We start from the raw sequence: 20,297 nt of genomic DNA on the forward strand, positions 1-20,297 counted from the left end.
CTGCTGACGGCTGATGGGATTTGCTGATGACGGGTACAGCTGGCCGGAGAATATTTGTTACCGGTGGATTCTGCCGGCTGACGGGTTGTGACGTACAATACCCTGCCAGCTCACCGGGTACGTTCCACTCTTATAATCCTTGACTTACATACAGGTAAAAGTACTGTAGTGTACTCGCCGGTATCAGTTAGTTTACGTTAGTTAACCTTGTTTATTTACGATAATTTACATTACATCCCAAAGCTGTTAAAGTTTGTTCAGGTATCAAGGGCAGAGATAATGTTGAGGTGTGACTTTATTAGTTAATTTGGACCATAAATGAACACCACAGCAAAACGTATATTAGTTTTATTTAATTTGTGAAGCGGTGTTGGTCCCTCGAGTTGTGGTTCTGACCTGGGGAGGGATTTCTAGCCTCTAGATTGTGATGGGATATTTAAGACTTGGAGATAAGAACCTAAACGTTAATTTAGTAATAACTTATTGTCGGTTCTTGTTCTTGAGACCACAACATTGGGAACTTGATATTTTGAAAGTTAACATAAAGAAATATTTAGTGATATGTACGAGACGCTGTACTTTTCGCGGCAGTAGTTCCAGCTTGTTATTCTTCCTTTTGCTTTGTTGATGAACTGAAGCTCTGTTGACATGGCGTTTTGTATTGAATGTTGAGATTAAGACGAAGGAACCATAAGATAAGTACACTACGGGTGCATTATATTACATCAAGTAGTCCCCTTCACTAGTGCGTCTACAGGGGCTCGTCATGTAAGCATTCCACAAATTGAGATTGGTTTTAATGCAGTTTTAATCGGATTCCATACTATACTATTGCAAGTTAACGTCTGTCGAATGTAAAACACAGGGCTGCCACAATACACTACCTGATGACTCCCTGTAAACGTATTAGTGAAGGGGACTGTACAGGAGTACATTATCTTGGCTGTACAACCTATGGATTTCTACTAACTATTATATTTTATACATTTCTTGTTGCAGGAGTCCTGATCTGATCTGGTGGGGGGATAGCTGACGGAGTGGTGGAGTATGGTAAAGATCTCGCCAGCTGAGAGGAAGACCAGCTACTGTACGAGTCCTTGTACCAGCTGTGAGACCAACACTTCTTGAGTATTGATATTTTTTTCAATGTCGGGTTTTCTAAATAACCATCGGGTTTAAATTAAAATTGCAGTTTATTTGTCATATTTATTTCTTTAATCGAAGACATTGTTTAGTTTAAATCAATTGGTCATTTTCTTAAGTTTTAGTATTTTCAATTAAAGCCAATTTTCTTGGTTCTTAATGTTTCCTTTTAAAGTAAACTAAACATTACAAAATTGAGTTTGGATAGTTTTTGTAAAGTATCTTTCGGGTAAGACGAAATAGTTATAAAGTTTTGTAATTTCTTCTGTAAAAAAAATCATGTTAAACTTAATTTAACCTTTTACATTTTTTCTAAAGGTTTTAAGATTTTCAACCAGAATGTTTAACTTTTTTCTACAGATAATTGAAGATAGTCATCCAGTTATACTTGAGGCTTTCAACCACTGACGTCTCCAAGCAAAATATGGAGTGACCTTACCTCTACGGCCAACATGGAGTGACCTTACCTCTACGGCCAACATGGAGTGACCTTACCTCTACAAGCATGTGGGGTGATCCACAGCGGTGACCAGGTTTCCAAACATGGGTGATCCGACCTGAACATATGGAGCGACCCACAGCAGTGACCCGACCACAAGCAACATATGGAGCGACCCACAGCAGTGACCCGACCACAAGCAACATATGGAGCGACCCACAACAGTGACCCGACCACAAGCAACATATGGAGCGACCTACAGCAGTGACCTGATCTCTCTCCAAGCAACAAGTGAACACAACCTGATGTAATAAGTGCATTTATCTATATAATAAATGTTTAACTTGTCCTCCAGTTTTCATAGACCTTCTGTACGCTAGGGTTTCACCTATTTAGAACTGTCGAGTAACATCTGGTTTGTTTCAACACAATCGACTTCGTATAGCCTATCTCGATTGCCTTGTTTAAAGTGACCAGGTTACACATTTTAGGTTTTTCCTAAAATTTAAGTAAGTAAGAGACTTTACATAGCAATGAAAACTTTATTTTTTACAAAAACAACCAAATAGTCTAACATACAAAAATAGTAATACAAATGTTGCTCAGAGATTAACATAAACCTTACAAAGTCGTAAGGAGATATAAAGTAATTATCACAATAAGGTCTTAACCATTACGTTACAACGGCGGGAAGAAAATATTTTCATTACCAAAAATTAAGAATATACTGAACAGACAAGTGATGGTGTTTTGTCTGGACTTGCTGCTCTTGTAACACAAGTGAAGGTACAACACTAAGTCCTCGCTGATCTGTCCTGTATATCCCTTTACTTGCATAACAGAAATATTTTACTCCCGTCATTAAATACAAAATGATCGTTAAGAACTTATTGCAATTATAATTACTTATTTACAACTTGCTTGTTCTGTCCTTTAAGTAGGCTAAAGTCACCTGGGGCGCTTGTTGGTAGAAGACAGCAATGACGTCACCAGCAGTCTGCCCCAGTGATGGAACACACTACAGGAGCAGTGACGTCACCAGCAGCAGTCTGCCCCAGTGATGGAACACACTACAGGAGCAGTGACGTCACCACCAGCAGTATACCCCATAAGTGGAACTAAAGCAACTCACTTTACAATGGTTCACACACAAGATCAACAGAAATATAATGTTAAGCTGAACAAAGATGATCATTGTTGATAACACCAAACATTAGTGATAACGTCACACACTAAACAGATTATAACAAAGTCTTAACGTTAATAACACGACTCCATTTTCAGTTCAATCCTTCACAAATTAACTTCCTTCCTTCACTCCTACACCACACACAGTCCTTCCCTCACTCCTACACCACACACAGTCCTTCCCTACACCACACACAGTCCTTCCCTCACTCCTACACCACACACAGTCCTTCCCTCACTCCTACACCACACACAGTCCTTCCCTCACTCCTACACCACACACCACTTCCCTCACTCCTACACCACACACAGTCCTTCCCTCACTCCTCTCATCAATAGATAAACTTGTCAACACTGTTATAATCTGCTTCAGTATATCTGTGGCCGTATCATAACACTTACTACTACACAAAACAGTTCCTAGTGACGGGTCCAGATGTTGTGGGCAGATGTACCTTTTCACTATTCTTGGTTCTCTCTCTTGGTGGAGCTTCGTCATCTGGACGCCAAACTGTGGTCCTCATCCTCCCTGGCCAGATATTTTATTTTTCTTCCTGTTAAATGAACAAGTGATTAGGAAAAAAATAGTGGTTTGCTCAGGTAAGAATTCAAATCACTCTCTATCCACTCCCTACCTACTCTCTATCCACTCCCTATCCACTCCCTATCACACTTTCTGCTGAGCTAGATCTGTCCTGGAGTAATACCTCATCTTCCACAATTCCTACATATATTTAGTTTACTTCTGTCGCCTCGCACAAGTCAACATCACCCATCATGCTATCTGCTGATATTCCTTCTTTCTCACTTCTAATACTTCCTCCACACTCATGCTCCCTCCCTCCCTCCCTCCACACCCACCCTCCCTCCACACCCATCCTCCACACCCTACCACCATAAATATCATCAGTAGTTTAAGGATGAGTGAACTATCTCCGTCTCCTCTCTCTCTCTCATTGCCCCTCAACTGTGCTCTACCACCACCCCATTCCTCTTCATCCTCACCTTGTTGACCCACGCTTCACTTCCTATACTATTAACCATCTTCCCTCGACTCATCCATCTACTCACTCACGTCTACCTAATAATGACCACACAGTTCACTTCCTCTCTCAACATCCGCATCATGCATCTTCCATTTCAGTCTTCTGCCCAGCATCATCATAACAAACCTTTATTCATTTATTGTACACTAAGCAAGAACCTCTCCAACACCTGAACACGATGGATGTAAGAGTGAACAGAATGGGTCTTGTCATCTTGGAATGGTTTCAAATTCTCCGTTGATTTTTCAGATTGCATAGAGCTTATAGTGTTGAGAAGTGTTTGGCAAGTACCTATTTTTACTCTGGTGTGTATACAATATATTCCACTATCAACTTGTTCCTTAGATGCTTTACGTCCCCTACAGCTCAAACAACTCCTCAATTCTTGCATATAAATCTATCACTCACACAAACTTCTGAAACAGTTATTCAAGTTTTCCCATAATCGTTTTCTTTCTCTCTCCATCTCCCCATTCCCTGTTGCATACACACACAGTCCATCAACTTACTGCATTTAGTCTCTTATGTGACTTGGGACCGAGCCTCACTCTTCCCTTCAACTCCATATTTTATCACTCAACACTGACCCTTCCAACAATCGTGAATTTACTCCCTTCACTTGTCCCCAGTTCACTACTTGGTTCATCAGTTTTTATTTCACAAAGACCTCAAAGTTCCTTTCACTCAGTACAACCAATTACTCTCTATTCTGATTATACTTACACATTCAAACATTAATTCCTAGTTCTTGTTCTTTGGCCAACGTAAGATAAGGCTAACAGAACCTTCGGATCTCCTGGACTGAAGTGTTATGTCAAGCCTCCAGGATCATGCCAACTTTGAACCCGTAAGATGATTCCATAATATTTACGGGTTACCTACCATAAAACACGTGAAACATACCACGATTATTGACCTTCAGCTGTGACCTTAACCTCTTGATAAGTTTGACAAACACTATAGAATAAATTGTTTTTCTCTTTTCCCCTATACAAGACAATATGTGTTGGCAACTTCTAAATATTAACCCCAATTTCATGTATTTTTATCTCTTATCCAGGTAATCTCCCTCGCCTATAAATAACTGGGATGTAATTAAGATAAAAGAATTTGACTTACGAACCTTCTACTGTAGACTCCCGCGTCTCCTCCTCTACACGTCCGGGAGTCGACCCCGAGGCCTGGAGGGTACCGTGCCACTGCTGAAAGTATATACACCAGTCTTAGCATATATATACACTATTTATATTACGTACATGGGGTTTAGGGCAATCTTGTCTCGAAACTATACAAATTACCTGGCTATCTTAGGCTAAATATTTAGAATTTTACCATCTAACAGCTACATAATATAATATGTTAACCCAGAAGTTATACCCTTTTCCTATTACACAATTTATCCACGAATCAATCCGCCAATTCTTGATATAATCCAGATATACAAACCCTCCCATTTAATCCCTATACACAGTGCCGGATTAACCATGAGGCACTGGCCTCAGGCCCCCGACTCTCAGGGGCCCCCAAATCCAAACATTCTTGAAGTTGAAGCGTATAAACATGAACTTCGTCAATGATGTCCTAGCAAACTCTCAATTTTCTGTCTCTTAAGAACATTAAATGTGTTATTTTGCAGAAGCTTAATATTGATGAAATCATTGATAAATTTGGGTATATTTTGTTCTTGTTATTTATATATACCTTGAGGGTAGGGGGCCCCAAGTTGATCTGTGCCTCAGGCCCCTAGTAACCTTAACCCGGCCCTGCCTATACAAATTACCTATTTCTATGTACATTCACAAGGATTTCAATATACAAACTTGTGGATATTCCTAGATGACTCGCCAGCAAAAATTGGGCCCCGAGTCTTAACAGGTACAGGTCATCCACATCGGGTACCGGAGACCTACACATGCCACTGCTGAAAGGTGTACACAACCGTCCGAGCAAGGATTTTAACATGAATTTTCAAGGGGGCAAACGTGCAGTGGGACACAGGTGGAGTGGGACACAGGTGGAGTGGGACACAAGTGGAGTGGGACACCAACCCTACTTGACATGCATTGGCTGCCCCACCTAGAAACAAGTGAGTGACCTCATCCACCGAGTTAGCCAGAAGGGGATTCACAACTGGAGTATTTTTACGGTTATGGAGAAGTTGGGTATTTTGGTCATGTTTCTCTGACATTGATACTAGATTTATTAATGATCAACCACAATCACTCCAGTATTACCACAGTCACTTCAGCACCACCACAATCACGTGTACTTAGCTACTACAGACAGTCAGTCGGCCCCGGGAGCGACGCGTCCTTGGTCGTTCAGGACAGATGGGTTGTGAGCCAGAGTGACCACACCGACCTCCTCTGCCCTCAAGTTTACTGAAGCTTCGAGGTATCTCTCACTCACTCACAATAAACTGAAGCATCTCCATCTGAAACATCATTCATATAAGACAATCATTTACGTCAGGGAAGAAATATTACAACTTGTGGATCACTAACAAGACAATAACACTGAGTTGTGTTTACTAAGACAAATATATACGTGTTGGTTTACATAGATAAGGACTATGCCAAATTAGCTTCACAGCTCCATGACTCGTGACTCGGAGCTTCGTTCATGAAGTGATTCGAATCCTTGGTGTTTCGTGAAGCATTGAATATGACGTCACTGGTGGGCGGAGCTTAGTAACTAGGTGTTGGGTAATGTAATGATCGTTATGTTTACCTCCAAATACCTACATTAACTACTAACTTAATTAGGCAAAGTATACAGGATATTCACTTACCAACCAGAAATTAATTAGCTGTATCAATTTGTATTAGTTATGTATGTGGGTTAGGTTTTGGTTAGGTTAGATTAGGGTATTAAGTTGTTAGGTTATTACAACAACTCACAACTATCGCTCTTAAAAGAAAATACAACTTTAAGAGAAATAATCCCAACCATTACTCAAAAGGTGTGTTAATTAGTGTTAATATATTACCACAAACAATAATACGAAATGATTAACCTTTTTATCAAAATTAGATAACTTAACCTTACTTAACCTAATCTAATAATTATTTAAATACAACTTCTTTAATTTATATTAGTTTTAGTTAATTTATATTACCTAAAACATTAATTACCTCAAATTTATTATGTTCGCGGTATTATAGATAACATCAGAAGGTAAACAGACTCACCTGGGTACATCAAGGAGGTAGAGTTAAACCACCCAATTAGGTTATTAAAATACCCTTAAATACCTTTGCCATGGAGATAAAAATAGACATATTTAGTAAGACATTATTAATAACTGTACTATAAGGTCAAGAGGTTATTAATTAATGAAATAAATAGGATAATTATATCTTTGGTTGCTTAGTGTACTTATAGTTCATAGTTGTGTTATTAACGTCCTTAGAATACTTACTTATAATATGTACTTAAGGTACTTGTGTTACTGACTTACTTATAACACTTGAAAGTTCTAGTCTAGCCTAATCAAATTAACCTAACCTAACCTAACCTAACCTAACCTAATCTAACACTAACCAAACTTAAACTAACCTAACGTAACTAAGACTATTCTAAAAATTATATAGTTAGGTTAGATTAACATTAGGTTAGGTTAGGTTAGATTAGATTAGTGCTGATGTTTGGTTAGGTAGGTTAGATTAGGTGTGGTTAGGTAGGTTAGATTAGGTGTGGTTAGGTTAGGTTGTTAGATAGGTTAGATTAGCATTAGGTTAGGTTAAATTAGTGTGGATGTTAGGTTAGTTTGGTTAGGTTAGGTTAGATTAGGTGTGGTTAAGTTAGGTTGTTAGATAGGTTAGGTTAAATTAGTGTGGATGTTAGTTTGGTTAGGTAGGTTAGATTAGGTGTGGTTAGGTTAGGTTGTTAGATAGGTTAGGTAGAAACTGTACTGTACTGCATTCAACCTCATCAACTCTTTTTCCAGACTTTCGAGAGATGGACTGATAGCGGCAGACGTCCTCCAAGCATTATGTCTCTGAAAAACAGCGGCATAAAGGTACAAACAAATAGAAAATAATTATCGTGTTTCTTTTAAATTTTTTCCGTTTTTATTTATAGTTTGGTTTTATATCATTATAATAATTAATAAGTACTTAATGCAAATTCTGTGGTCTGTTTCATAACTTGGGTCTAATTCTTTCAGTATTTCCGTAACTCCGATCTAATTCTAATTCTCTGTGTTCACGTAACTTCCAGGGGTCATCGTGGGTGACCTCCGCCTTCGATGACTTTGGCCTGAGCTCGTCTCCTCCGGCACGGAAACGAGGCAGAGAGGAGGACCTGTTCCCTCAGCCTGGGAAGAAAATACAGCAGGTGAACAACTTCTAGAGAGCTGTATTGTGTGAATGACAGCTGCATGGAATTATCTGTATCTTTCTAACTCTCCATCTATCTTCTGTCGACATCTGTCTATCTGTCTTCTTGACAGTGAAGCCTCTATACAGTAACAGGCTCTGGAATATTACTTGTCTATTTACTGTCTGTCTATCTAAATTATACAAGGAAAAAATAATGACTCGGCATATATTTTAAGTAACGACTACAAGACAAGATGCAGTTATAACCACCTCGTTCCTGTGTGATTAACGACGAGATAATGTGCTATTTCTCCGCCTCCCAGGGAGGATCGGCGCTGTGGAATGACCTGTACTCCCCCTTGACCCGAGACGACCTGGCTATCCACAAGAAGAAGGTGCAGGTGGTGGACTATTGGCTGATGGAGAGTTTATCTGGCATGAAGGTGTGTTGGGGTGGGTTGACTTGGCTTGGCTATACACATATTTAATTATATACTGTACCTGTATTGTCTATATATAGTACATGCTGAACTATATACATGCATTTTTGTACAGACTATACATGCCAAATCAATTGTATACTTGTATGATATCACTGAATAGATATTGTTAATTATTATTGTATGTTATTGTTATTACAGACAGTCCTCGTAGTTCAAGGCTCCATTATTTGTCTTTTCCTTAATTTGTCTCTTAAAAAGTTAATTAATCAATAGAATAAATGTAATCCCTTTCAGGTTTGTCCAACTGTTAGGAAAATTCTGGTCACTCAAATTTACATTTTTGTTACATAATATTCTACTGAATTTGATTACAGACTGTACTCTTATATTGAAATTATGTACCATTTAGAATATTTATAGATATTTATACATTTAAATAGTAAAGATTGTCATTACAAAACATTAAACAAATTCTTTCAAATAACCGTGTGGGACATTTTGTTGTGCCTCATCTTGGGTAAACATTTTTATTTACATTCAATTGCTCTCCATTTTGTTATTGTGACCTCATAGTGAGTCGAATTATGTCAACTACAGCAGTTTATGTTCCTGGTTGGGACACGTCTTCCCTGTGCAGTAATACTGTACGTGTAAGTCAGTGAGGTAATTGATCCGGTTGTTGGTCGTCTCGTAGTTCATCGTCGTCCTCAAGAATGGATCTCCGACAAAATGTGACGACTCGCTGCATTGTTAGTGCAGTGAAAAATCCATGTAATGGACTTCACCTTCCATATAATCCATTAAATGGAAGTTTCACAGACTAATAAACCCTTGATATAACGGACTTTCCTCTCCACATACAGTAGTGCATTAAATAAAGGTTTTACTGTATTATTATCATTCCACTTGTCACTGTTACCTTCAGGGGAGGAAGTTTGTGTTGCTGACGGGACCAGCCGGGTGTGGAAAGACTGCCACAGTGAGGGTGTTGGTCAAGGAGGCTGGACTCAACCTACTGGAGTGGACCAACCCGACCACTACACCTTATAACTCATCATTCATGGAGCAGGGTCAGTTGATGGGATGATATAACACTATTTGATGTCATCCTAACCTGACCAAGTGTAGCCATCACTCAAGGCAAAATGTCCTGTACTGTACACCCTTTTAACATTAGATAAAACAACTTCAGTACATTGATTTCTTCATTTCCTCTTTGGTATTGGTTATAAATGCTAAATCAGGCTGTTGATATGTTTGCTGTATGACATTTTTTTATTCTAATTCTGCTTTAAAATAATATAATACATAATCATCTGATTTTCTTACTTGTAGAAAACATTTGGATCCCCGGAGACACAGTGAGGCCGGCCAGTCAGACATCACAGTTCTGGGATTTTTTTATCCGTACGAGTAAATACCGAAGCGTTTGTGGGACGGGAAAACAGGACAACGTGGTGTGTGTGGAGGACTTCCCTAATGCCTTCTACAGGGACCCATCCACATTCCACGCTTTATTGAGGTTTGTATTAGCTGTCATTTTTCTGTGTATTAGTAGAGGTAGTTTTGGGTCTTAGTTGGTCTGTTTTGTTGTCTTATTTCACCATTGACAAATTGTTGAAAATAAAAGTACCAAGATCATAGATAGGAGGCCGACACCACTGTAAAGAAGCAAATAATTCTGGCTGTACTTGTTTGAGTATTCAGCAGCGGTACTTTCTTCTGTAAGTTAATCCAGATATTTTACCTTGATCTTTATACTCATATTAATCTATCTAAAGAAATTCCAATTTCCCTTCTTTTCTTTTTTGCAGTTTTAGAAATAGTACATCATTTTTATAACCACTGGATAAGTTCATAGCTAGAGAGAGGAGACAATGTAACCAGTACGTATAAAGATTGTGGTTTAGTAAGTTGCGGTGTGTCTCTCCCTCCCTCCCTCCCCAGACGGTATAATGAGAGAGGCATCACCAGCCCCGTCTTCTTCATCATGAGTGACTCCACCAACCACCAGAGCAGCGCCAAACATCTCTTCCCACCAGACCTCCAGCAAGAACTTGGCATCATTAATATTGTGTAGGTGATGACTGTTTGTTGGTGGTAGTTCTTACCTTCAGTCACATATGCACACACAGTACAGACAGAGAGCTATTGTCATATATACATCATCACTATTGTTAATAATGTCAGCCTTTTATTTTCTTTTAAGAGGTAAGGAATCGTTTTAGGTCCTCCTCGAAGGTCTATTGACAGTGAGACTCAGTCAAGTCACACTGTAGCTTGTACCTTGAGTTGGCTTTCCGGTCAACACACTATAATTCATATTTCCTCCTAGACAGACTTTCCATTGGTTTAATCATTACTAACACACAAGGAAAGTGGTAGTTGTGAAATATTAAACACAAATATAGGAATATTATCAACGTGGCCTGGTATGACGATGTATTTAAGACCGAATTTCTCTTTTTAGGTTCAACCCCATAGCAAGTGGGTTGTTGGTGAAGGCTATGAGTCGGGTGGTCCAGATGGAGAGTTTGTGTGCCCGGGGGAGAGGACAGTCTCTCCCCACCAAAGAGGCGCTACAGATGTTGGCTGAAACTTCGGGAGGTGACATCAGAAGTGCCATCAACGCTCTACAGTTTGCGTGTAAAAAAGGTTTGTTACCACTGATTAAAATTGTCTTAAGGGTGCAGGTAAAGGGGTGGAGAGAGAGGAGAAAGGATAGAGAGAAGAGTGGATAGAGGGAGAAGGAAAGAGGATAGAGAAAAAAGGGGAGGATAGAGAGGGGATAGAGGGATACAGTACAGTTAAAAAATATTAGAGTAGTACTTGAGAATCAGATACTGTATGTGAACTAATCTTTCCATAACACCTCCAACAGACATAAACCAACTTGAGGGTCTGTTCACCGGGACGTCAGGCAAAGGTCGGACGCTGACCAGAACAAAATCACAGACCAAATCTCACCTGAAGAAGAACTCATCAACCAAAACTCAAGAGAGCGACCTCGACGGCTTCGCTGCCGTAGGAGGGAAAGACGCCTCGCTATTCCTCTTCAGAGCGCTGGGAAAAGTTCTCTATTGTAAACGTAAGAGATTTATATCTTTGTACAATTCAGCGATGTAATTTTATACACAAAATATCTACAGTATATAAGGTGCTGTAGATGAGAAGTCAAGAGACAGGAAAAGTAAAAAAAGGAAATAACAAAATATCCTGTTAATGTTCAGAGGAAAGTTTGAAGATAATAAAGGTATATACAGTATTAAAGAAACATCTCCCAAGCCACCTTGTCCTATTCATACTCTTGGTTGACATCAAGAGAGATCCGGTTGATGTTAGAAGAGAGTGTGTGTGTGTGTGTGTGTTGACCTGTCTCATAGTGGGTAGTTGATTAACAGTAGGTGAGAGTGGACAGGTGTGTGTGTGTGTGTGATGGTTAACATGTAGCACCATAATTTGTAAGGTTTAGCAAGATTGAAAGAAGAATAAACTATATTTAGTGTGTCTCCTCAGGTAAACAGGACGAAGGTGTTACTGAGCCCTTACCAAAACATCTTCAGCCCCAGGAGAGAACACCGCTCTTAGAGAACCCGGAGAGCATCTATGACAACACGTCCATGGGAGCGACCAGTTTTAGTATGTTCCTGCATCACAATTGCCTCAATTTCTTCCCAGACATAGAGAGTGTCAGTCAAGTCATGCAACACTTAGCTGACTCCGATGTACTGGCTGCTGAGTGGACGGTTTGTTGCTCCACGACACAAGAGGGGTCATCTGCTGAACACTTTCCACCCTAGCTTAGATCACCTACAGATTTACCACCCTAATTCTAACCTAACCCAACCTAACCTAACACTAACCTCACCTAACCTAACAGTAATCTAATCTAAGCTCATTCCCCCAAATAGCATTAGAGTGGTTAATCTTAGGTGAAATAAGCTGGGGTGGAGATGCTTCAGGTGATCCCAGAAAAGTTTATTGCCAAACATAATAACATCCTTCATATTTAATCATACAGTAATTGTCTCAGTTGAATATTAAAATTGCATCACTCGTGTTCCACTGCATTGTTGAGACTGACGATGGTTTTGCTAATTTTGATTTTCTTTAAAGGATCGGGAGGTGCTGGAGGACTACTCGGCCTCAGTGACGGTGAGAGGTCTGATGCACGCTAACAGAGGTGGCAGTTCAGGCGGGGGCTGGCGATCGTTTACGAAGCCTCAGTGGTACAGCGTGTTCAGGGAAGGACAACAGAGTGCGTCGGCCCTGAGGGACGAATACCGTATGGCTTCACTGACCTCGGAGGAACTAGCAACTACTGTGGTGCCGCTCAAGGCCAAGATTATGGATGCTCAAGGGAAAGGTATACTGTACATAATGTTTATATCCGATATACTGCTTCACAATAACCGTACAGGAAACTCTTAATAACTCGGTATACAGTATATGGAGCTCTAACCATTCCTAGATATCAAGGCACTTTCGTTCCACCCCAACACCCAACTTTTGGGCCAAAATAACCTTCCATCATCAGGAAACTTGCACAAAAATTAACACTTACCAGCGCTGCAAGGCAAAGGATGTGGATAATTCAAACTTGTGGTGCCAGGTGGATTGTGTCAAGAGGGGGTGATCGGGAGGCTCGCTGCACACTACAGTACCAACCTTAAATGTTTGTTATTATTCACTTATTGTACTGTACATGTATACTAGTTAAGGTTTTCAATAGTGGTGGACCAGCACTTTGCACAACATACGTGAAAATAAATAGAGCAACTGTGGGTGAGAATCCTCTTTCTCGGCCCACTGATGCATAACTGAGTGGCTGACCTGGGCAGAGCCTTCTACGTGTTAAACCATTCTGAGAGTGCATCATCGTATCTCAGAATATTGCGACTTATGTAAAAATAATAATAAAAAATAATTTACTTTTGAATGTTTTACTGCCATTCAGAGTTATATTGAATTAGAAGTTATCAAATTGTGATTTATCGAGGGTTTACTGTATAGTGGTCCCTCGGTTAACGAGCGCCTCGGTTAACGATTTACCTTCCATAAGATTCTTAACTTCGGTTAACGAGCAATCCCTCGATTAACGAGTTTTTTACGAGCCGACTTCAACATGTTTTCGCTTGCATTTGGCGGTCCACCAGCTGTAGTATTAGTCCGCCAATACAGTAATGGGTTTTAGGGCTTAAATTCCTTACTATTTTAGTAAATATCAAGAAGTTTATACTATTCAATAATTTTAAAAGTTTAATATTAACTTTTTTAGTCATTTTAACAATTTATGAATATAATTGAAGGTAAAGAAACTAGTTTCTGGCGTGCCATCCAGCCTGTTAACACACCAGACAGGCGTTAGTCTCTCTCTGTTTTCAGTGGAGGTAACATCTTGCTTGAGACTCTCTTCAACTAAATGCTTTTTTTCTGTTTTTCCAAGCAAATTATTGGTAATTTTGAAATTTATTTTACATATTGACAATTATATAATGCAGTGCAGTGTTGATTTAAAGAAAATAATCTTGAATTACACCAAGAGAACTAGAATTTTATGGGTAAAATGGTGCCATGGGGTGACTTCTCTTCCACCCCAATGCCTTCTCTTCTCCCTTCTCCTCCACCCCCATTCTAATTCCCATCATCATCATCCAGGAGCCTTCTACATACACACCTCAAAGTAAGTGTACTTTTCTACCTTTTTTGTTGAATTTAGGCAATTTTCGGTGAGCTGAAACCAATTACCCAAAAACCCATTGAAACAATGGTTTCGGTTAACGAGTTCTTCGGTTAACGATCAACCTGCTGGAACGAATTGTGCTCGTTAACCGAGGGACCACTGTATATAGTATATGCAAGTATATTTGTTTAAATCTGTGTGTGTGTATATGTCTGGTTTTGTATGTATGTATTCAGTGTTTTATCTTCACTAAGTACAACTATGAATAACTGAAGTCCTTTTGTCTCTTCTGCTCCACAAACTCTGAGATTCATGCTCACGAACCCAAAACATTTATGGCCAGAATAATGTTGACTGCCTCGGGTTCACAAGTCTGGATCTCGAAATTCTTGGAGTATCAGCAGAAGAGGTGACAAGACTTGTGTTCATGACTTTATAAATAAACAATTCAGTATATATCCATACAGTGAAACCTCCATATAATGAACTTCTCTCTCCATATAATCCGTTACATTGGGATTTCACATCTAACAGACCCCCAATACAACGGACAGTCATCTCTACATAATTCATTAGATGGAGGTTTCACATATAACAGACTATCAATATAACATAAATTCCTCTCCATATATAGTCCATTAAATAGAGATGTTACTGTAAATCTCTTGTTTTTTTACCACTTTGCAGGTCATTTCTCCCGGACAAAGGAGATGGGTCTGTTCTCAAGCATCCTCTCGAACAACAACAGTGAACAGCTGGACATGTGCGACGCCGACACCTACATCACAGAGCACGACATAACCATGGACACAGTCACTACCAGACGACTTCCTCCTTCTTCTTCACGGACCGAGGAATTGACCAATGAGGAGGACCCCGAGGAAGACTTTCTCATAGAAGAGTTTGACGATGACTGATCAGTTTATGGTGTTGACGATTTAGCTGTATACCGTATTGTATATATCCAGAGGCGATAAGTTTACGTATATATTTTTTTAGTACACAGTATAATAAATGTCATATACAGTGACCCCTCGTTTAACGAACACCTCGGTTAACGTAATTTCGATTAACGAACTTCCTTCCATAAGGATCTTCAATTCGGTTATCGAAAAAAAATTCGGTTAACGAAGTTCTTACGAACCGACCTCAACATGTTTTCGCTTGCACTGACCGGGCAACCAGCTTTAGTATCAGTCCGCCAATACATTAATCGGTTCTAGGGCTTAAATTCCTTACTATTTTAGTAAATATCAAGAAGTTTATACTATTCAATAATTTTAAAAGTTTAATATTCAATTTTTTAGTCATTTTAACAATTATTGAACATAATTGAAGGTAAAGTGACTAGTTTAATGCGCGGCATCCAGCCTCTTAACACAGCAAACAGGAGTTAGTCTCTCTCTGTTTTCACTGGAGGTAACATCTTGCTTGAGACTCTCTTCAACTAAATGCTTTTTTTCTGTGTTTCCAAGCAAATTATTGGTCATTTTGAAATATATTTTACATATTGACAATATATAATGCAGTGCAGTGTTGATTTAAAGAAAATAATCTTGAATTACACCAGAGAGCTAAAATTTTATGGGTGAAATGGCACCATGGGGTGACTTCTCTTCCACCCCAATGCCTTCTCTTCTTCCTTCTCCACCCCCATTCTAAATCCCATCATCATCATCATCATCATCCAGGAGCCTTCTACATACACACCTCAAAGTAAGTGAACTTTTCTACCATTTTTGTTGAATCAAGGAAATTTTCGGTGAGCTGGAACCAATTACCCAAAAACCCATTGAAACAATGGTTTCGGTTAACGAACGACCTTCTGGAACGGATTGAGTTCGTTAACGGAGGGGTCACTGTACATCTCTTTTACAGATACAAGATGTGACTGAGACATACATACATACACTTCCTCAGATTTAAACGTAATGGACAAATTGATGTATATCCAAGAATGTGTTTACAATACAAACTTATACTTGACAATAATTTTCTTCTTTTTGGTTTATGATACATTTGTTCTGTGTATACTTTAATGAATTGACAAGTTATTGTATTTTTTGGCTGTATTTAGTTGTATTTTTGTTATGTATTTAGTTGCTTGGGTGAGAGGGAATGAGAGAGAGTTTGTCCTGTGTTGGTACTTGTGATATCAGTTGCCTAGAGCCATAGCAAGGAGGAGTTGGCAACAGTGGTGAAATATTACCATCATCATTATTATTATTATTGTTTATTATTATTACATCTATTATTATTTTTATTACCTGTATTATTATTATTATTAATGTTTTATGGCAATTTATACTCAAGTTCATCATATGAGAATTACCAAGACACCTTAAGACACTATAAATGCCAAGACAGTTAGAGAATTCTCTTGGAGTAACTGGCCATGATATTCAGATGCTCTTTTGTTTACTGGACACCCAATAAAGGTGTTTGTATTTCATATTGTTGTATTCTAATCCTTCTGATGGCCAGTGTGTTAAAAGCAATACAGGTATCATGGTGTGAGGAAAGAACATGATGGGAGAGAGATGATCGATGCCCAGAAGTAACGATATACCTGTACACGGAAACCCAAATACTACAAGCTGATTGGCTGAAAAAGAATATACGAATAGGGTATATGGTAATCAACAATACCAGTAGTACAGTGAACCACGAACCCCGGGATTCAGATTCATGAATACGAAGCATTTATAGAGTGAATAATGTATCACTTTACTGCTTTGGGTTCATGAATCTTTAATCTCTGGGTTCATGGTTCAGAGGGAGTGACGAACAGACTTAAGTAATTCGCTTTACATACAATCTTCAAGTTACCTTAGTTCCCTTTGGTAATAATACAATAGTTGCTTCACTTCCCAAACTATACTTACTCTTGCTTCTTGTGTCGCTCTTAGACTACACTGTATACTTGTTTATATACGGAGGTGGACGATGCTGTGTGTATACTGTATATGTACTAGTATATGTAAATGTGTTTGTGTGGTGTGTGGGTCTATATGTATGTGTGTATATATGTACTGTATGTGTTTTCTTGTTTCCTATTGTAATGGTCATGATAAGAGCTAACCTGAAAACCTTAAGGATTCATATTACGCTCAAACGTCCACAAAACCTTCCGAGTCCCCCAGTGGAAACGTCCCCCGTTTTCTCTGTTTCCCCCGCCTTTGTCTATGGGAGCAGACGCTGTATGCTGGGACCTGTTGCCATCCATTCCCTTGTGATCAATTTAATTCTGCTTTCGATAGCTGAGTCAGAGCATTGTTAGTGAAGATAATAGTAGAGAATGAAAATGAGTTCATAGTCTCAATTTCAACGTCAGAGGGTACCGTAAATTAATTCATTGGAATAGGAGTAGCTGGACTCCCTGGTCTGGTTTGAGTGAGGGCGCCGCGGGCATTTTAACCGTTAGTAAGTGCCCGTCCCTTCATCCATACAGGTATGCCATTCCACGCTGTGTTGTAATTTGCCCTTCTTTAAGTGATTTGACTCAATTAATAGTTGATTGTGCAAGTGTTACAGTAACGTAGTTGATATGCTCTGAGTAAAGTCATATTTACGTCTTTAACGTACCCTGAAACGTGATGTTGTTGTCACCGTTAGTAAGTGCCCGTCCCTTCATCCATACAGGTCCCTAACGCAGCCTAGGCCGTGTCTGTAGGGTGGATGTTGTATCCACTATGTCTGGGGACATGTCCGAGGTCCAGTAGGATCAGTTACCTTCGTGAGACCCGGCCGTCAGACACTTCAGACCACCTATAGCCCCCATAGCTGGCTCGTCTGGCCCTAACGCTCGGTCCACGAGGTGACCCGGGACCACCAAGCCACACACCACTACCAGCCCCCATCATTGGTGGATGAATGTCTACCTCAGTAGGGCTATATTTGTGTGGTGGAATTAACCCACTGGGATCTCCAGAGTTCGTCGGATAGTACTCCATGGTGGCTGGACCCCATGGCTGTTGCTTGAGTATCACTCCTGACGACTGAGTGTTGTAGTGGCAGTTGCCCTAGTATGTATGGTGCTAAGTGACTATCCTAGTTGTGCTATTGAGTATGTCCACCCAGTAGGGTTGGAAGGGTATTGAATATGTCCACCCAGTAATGGTGTGAGTATGTTGAGCCTGAGGGCCTAGTAATAGATTTCGTCTGTTAGTACAAACCAATTCTTTCTTCTAATTTCATATTCATGTTTAAATAAACTTTGTATTTGTATAATTGTGTATATTATTTACCTACAGTATTTACCGTTATTTCTTCCCTATTGCTGGATACTATCATTACACCTACCCACGAGCCTCCTATCGTCACGCTACCAATGGTGATATATAAGAGTAAAAGGAAGTGTTACTGGTACACAGGCCCTCATGAAGGGTGGCAGGAGCAGCCCTCATAAATGGTGGCAGCTCAAGCCCTCATACAATGGCTAACACTTACACATAATGGAACTGACCAATAGGTCGTACTTTATGAGCAGCAAAAATGTATCTTCAGTTATCAGTTACAGCGTTCAATACTTATACCTCCTTAAGGTGACATAAGCTGAGGGCTAATCTTCAGGTAAGAAGAATGAGTCTAAACCCAGAACCTGTTGGTGACGTCTTCAAGAAGTTGCTTCATCCGGCAGTGAGGTGTTGACCGTGCTTGGGCCTGGGGACTGGGCCCGGTGGTGGGTGGGTACTGGGTAGTCGTGGGTAGCACCAAGGTCATAGTGACGTCATCACTTCCTGTGCTAACTTTCACGATCCACATTTCCCCATTTAAACTTTTCATTACAGTTTAAGTTTAATTTGGGAATCTTGGTTAAACGACTTGAGCTGAACTACTTACACTTTGGACTAAACTAACGTTAAAAACAATAATGAAATACCGTGGAAACTGGATAATGGTAAGTATATGACTCCACTAAACGTACAAATCACACGGAAGTTGGTCAAATATTTCGAAATAAAATGAAGAAAATATATTAACGTCATAAAATATATATATATATATATATATATATATATATATATATATATATATATATATATATATATATATATATATATATATATATATATATATATATATATATATATATATACACACACACACACACACAGTCATGGGCGTCTCGGGTCGCCTCATGGGTACACTCACTCAGTGGAGCGCTTAGTTGGTGTTTGGCTATCGTATCTTATACTGATCGTGCTGTGAACTTTCGTTATTATCGTATTTAATTGACTTTATAATGACTGGAAAGCATAAAAGTGAGAGTGCTGGTGGTGTTCCAAAGAAAAGGAGACAGGCAATTACTTTTGAGATGAAAATGAAGATAATAACACAGCATGGGAATGGAAAAACAGTAGCAACAATCTCACACGACCTAGGTTTCTCACACTCGACTATATCCACTATTCTGAAGGACAAGGAACGTATTCGTGATGTAGTGAAAGGAACAACACCTATAAAGGGAACTATAATATCAAAGAAAAGACAAGGTCCTATTCACGATATGGAAAAATTATTGGTGATATGGATAGAAGACCAGATACAGAAGCGTGTACCCTTAAGCCTTCTAACCATACAGGCTAAAGCAAGAAGCCTGTTCCAAAGCCTGAAGGAGCAGGCAGGAGATGAATGTGATCAAACCTTTACAGGAAGTCATGGGTGGTTTGATAGATTTAAAAAACGCTACAGTCTACACAATGTTAAGGTGAGTGGAGAGGCAGCTAGTGCCGATGTTGGTGCTGCCGAAGCTTTTAAGGAGGAGTTAGATGATGTGATTGTGGAAGGGAATTATTTGCCTGAGCAAATATTCAATGTGGATGAGACTGGATTATTGTGGAAGCGCATGCCTGAGCGGACATACATCCACAAAGAGGCGAAAACAATGCCCGGATTCAAGGCATTCAAGGACAGAATTACACTTCTGTTGGGGGGAATGTTGCTGGTTTCAAGCTAAAGCCCTTCATGATCTATCATTCAGAGAACCCCAGGGCTTTTAAACATGTCAGCAAGCACACACTGCCAGTGTTT

At 39.5% G+C, this 20,297-nt stretch overlaps 1 protein-coding gene and 1 long non-coding RNA gene across 2 annotated transcripts; both read left to right on the forward strand.

Moving 5' to 3' along the window:
• The first annotated feature begins 768 nt into the window (after nt 1-768).
• On the forward strand, nt 769-1,930 carry LOC121872830. The gene is made up of 2 exons (XR_006090156.1): nt 769-1,128; nt 1,504-1,930. It is a non-coding gene; the product is annotated as an uncharacterized LOC121872830 (long non-coding RNA).
• Nucleotides 1,931-6,987: 5,057 nt separating this feature from the next.
• Nucleotides 6,988-15,342, forward strand: LOC121873008 (cell cycle checkpoint protein RAD17-like). The gene is made up of 12 exons (XM_042376248.1): nt 6,988-7,024; nt 7,766-7,837; nt 8,038-8,154; nt 8,462-8,581; nt 9,507-9,651; nt 9,917-10,103; nt 10,529-10,657; nt 11,052-11,236; nt 11,463-11,669; nt 12,098-12,327; nt 12,698-12,947; nt 14,952-15,342. The coding sequence occupies exons 2-12, from the start codon at nt 7,811-7,813 to the stop codon at nt 15,179-15,181; spliced, it is 1,827 nt and encodes a 608-aa protein (XP_042232182.1). The 5' UTR covers nt 6,988-7,024; nt 7,766-7,810; the 3' UTR covers nt 15,182-15,342.
• Nucleotides 15,343-20,297: the final 4,955 nt, after the last annotated feature.

The sequence above is a fragment of the Homarus americanus genome, unplaced genomic scaffold (genome assembly GCF_018991925.1).
Source record: "Homarus americanus isolate GMGI-L3 unplaced genomic scaffold, GMGI_Hamer_2.0 scaffold11022, whole genome shotgun sequence".
Classification (NCBI taxonomy): domain Eukaryota; kingdom Metazoa; phylum Arthropoda; class Malacostraca; order Decapoda; family Nephropidae; genus Homarus; species Homarus americanus.

What these genes read in the sequence shown, in the direction of transcription:
- LOC121873008 (XM_042376248.1), top strand. Translation starts at nt 7,811, where the DNA reads ATGTCTCTGAAAAACAGCGGCATAAAG. An exon ending in ACATTCCACGCTTTATTGAG is followed by an intron (nt 10,104 to 10,528) that starts GTTTGTATTAGC and finishes CTCCCTCCCCAG; the next exon opens with ACGGTATAATGAGAGAGGCA. An exon ending in AAAAGTTCTCTATTGTAAAC is followed by an intron (nt 11,670 to 12,097) that starts GTAAGAGATTTA and finishes GTGTCTCCTCAG; the next exon opens with GTAAACAGGACGAAGGTGTT.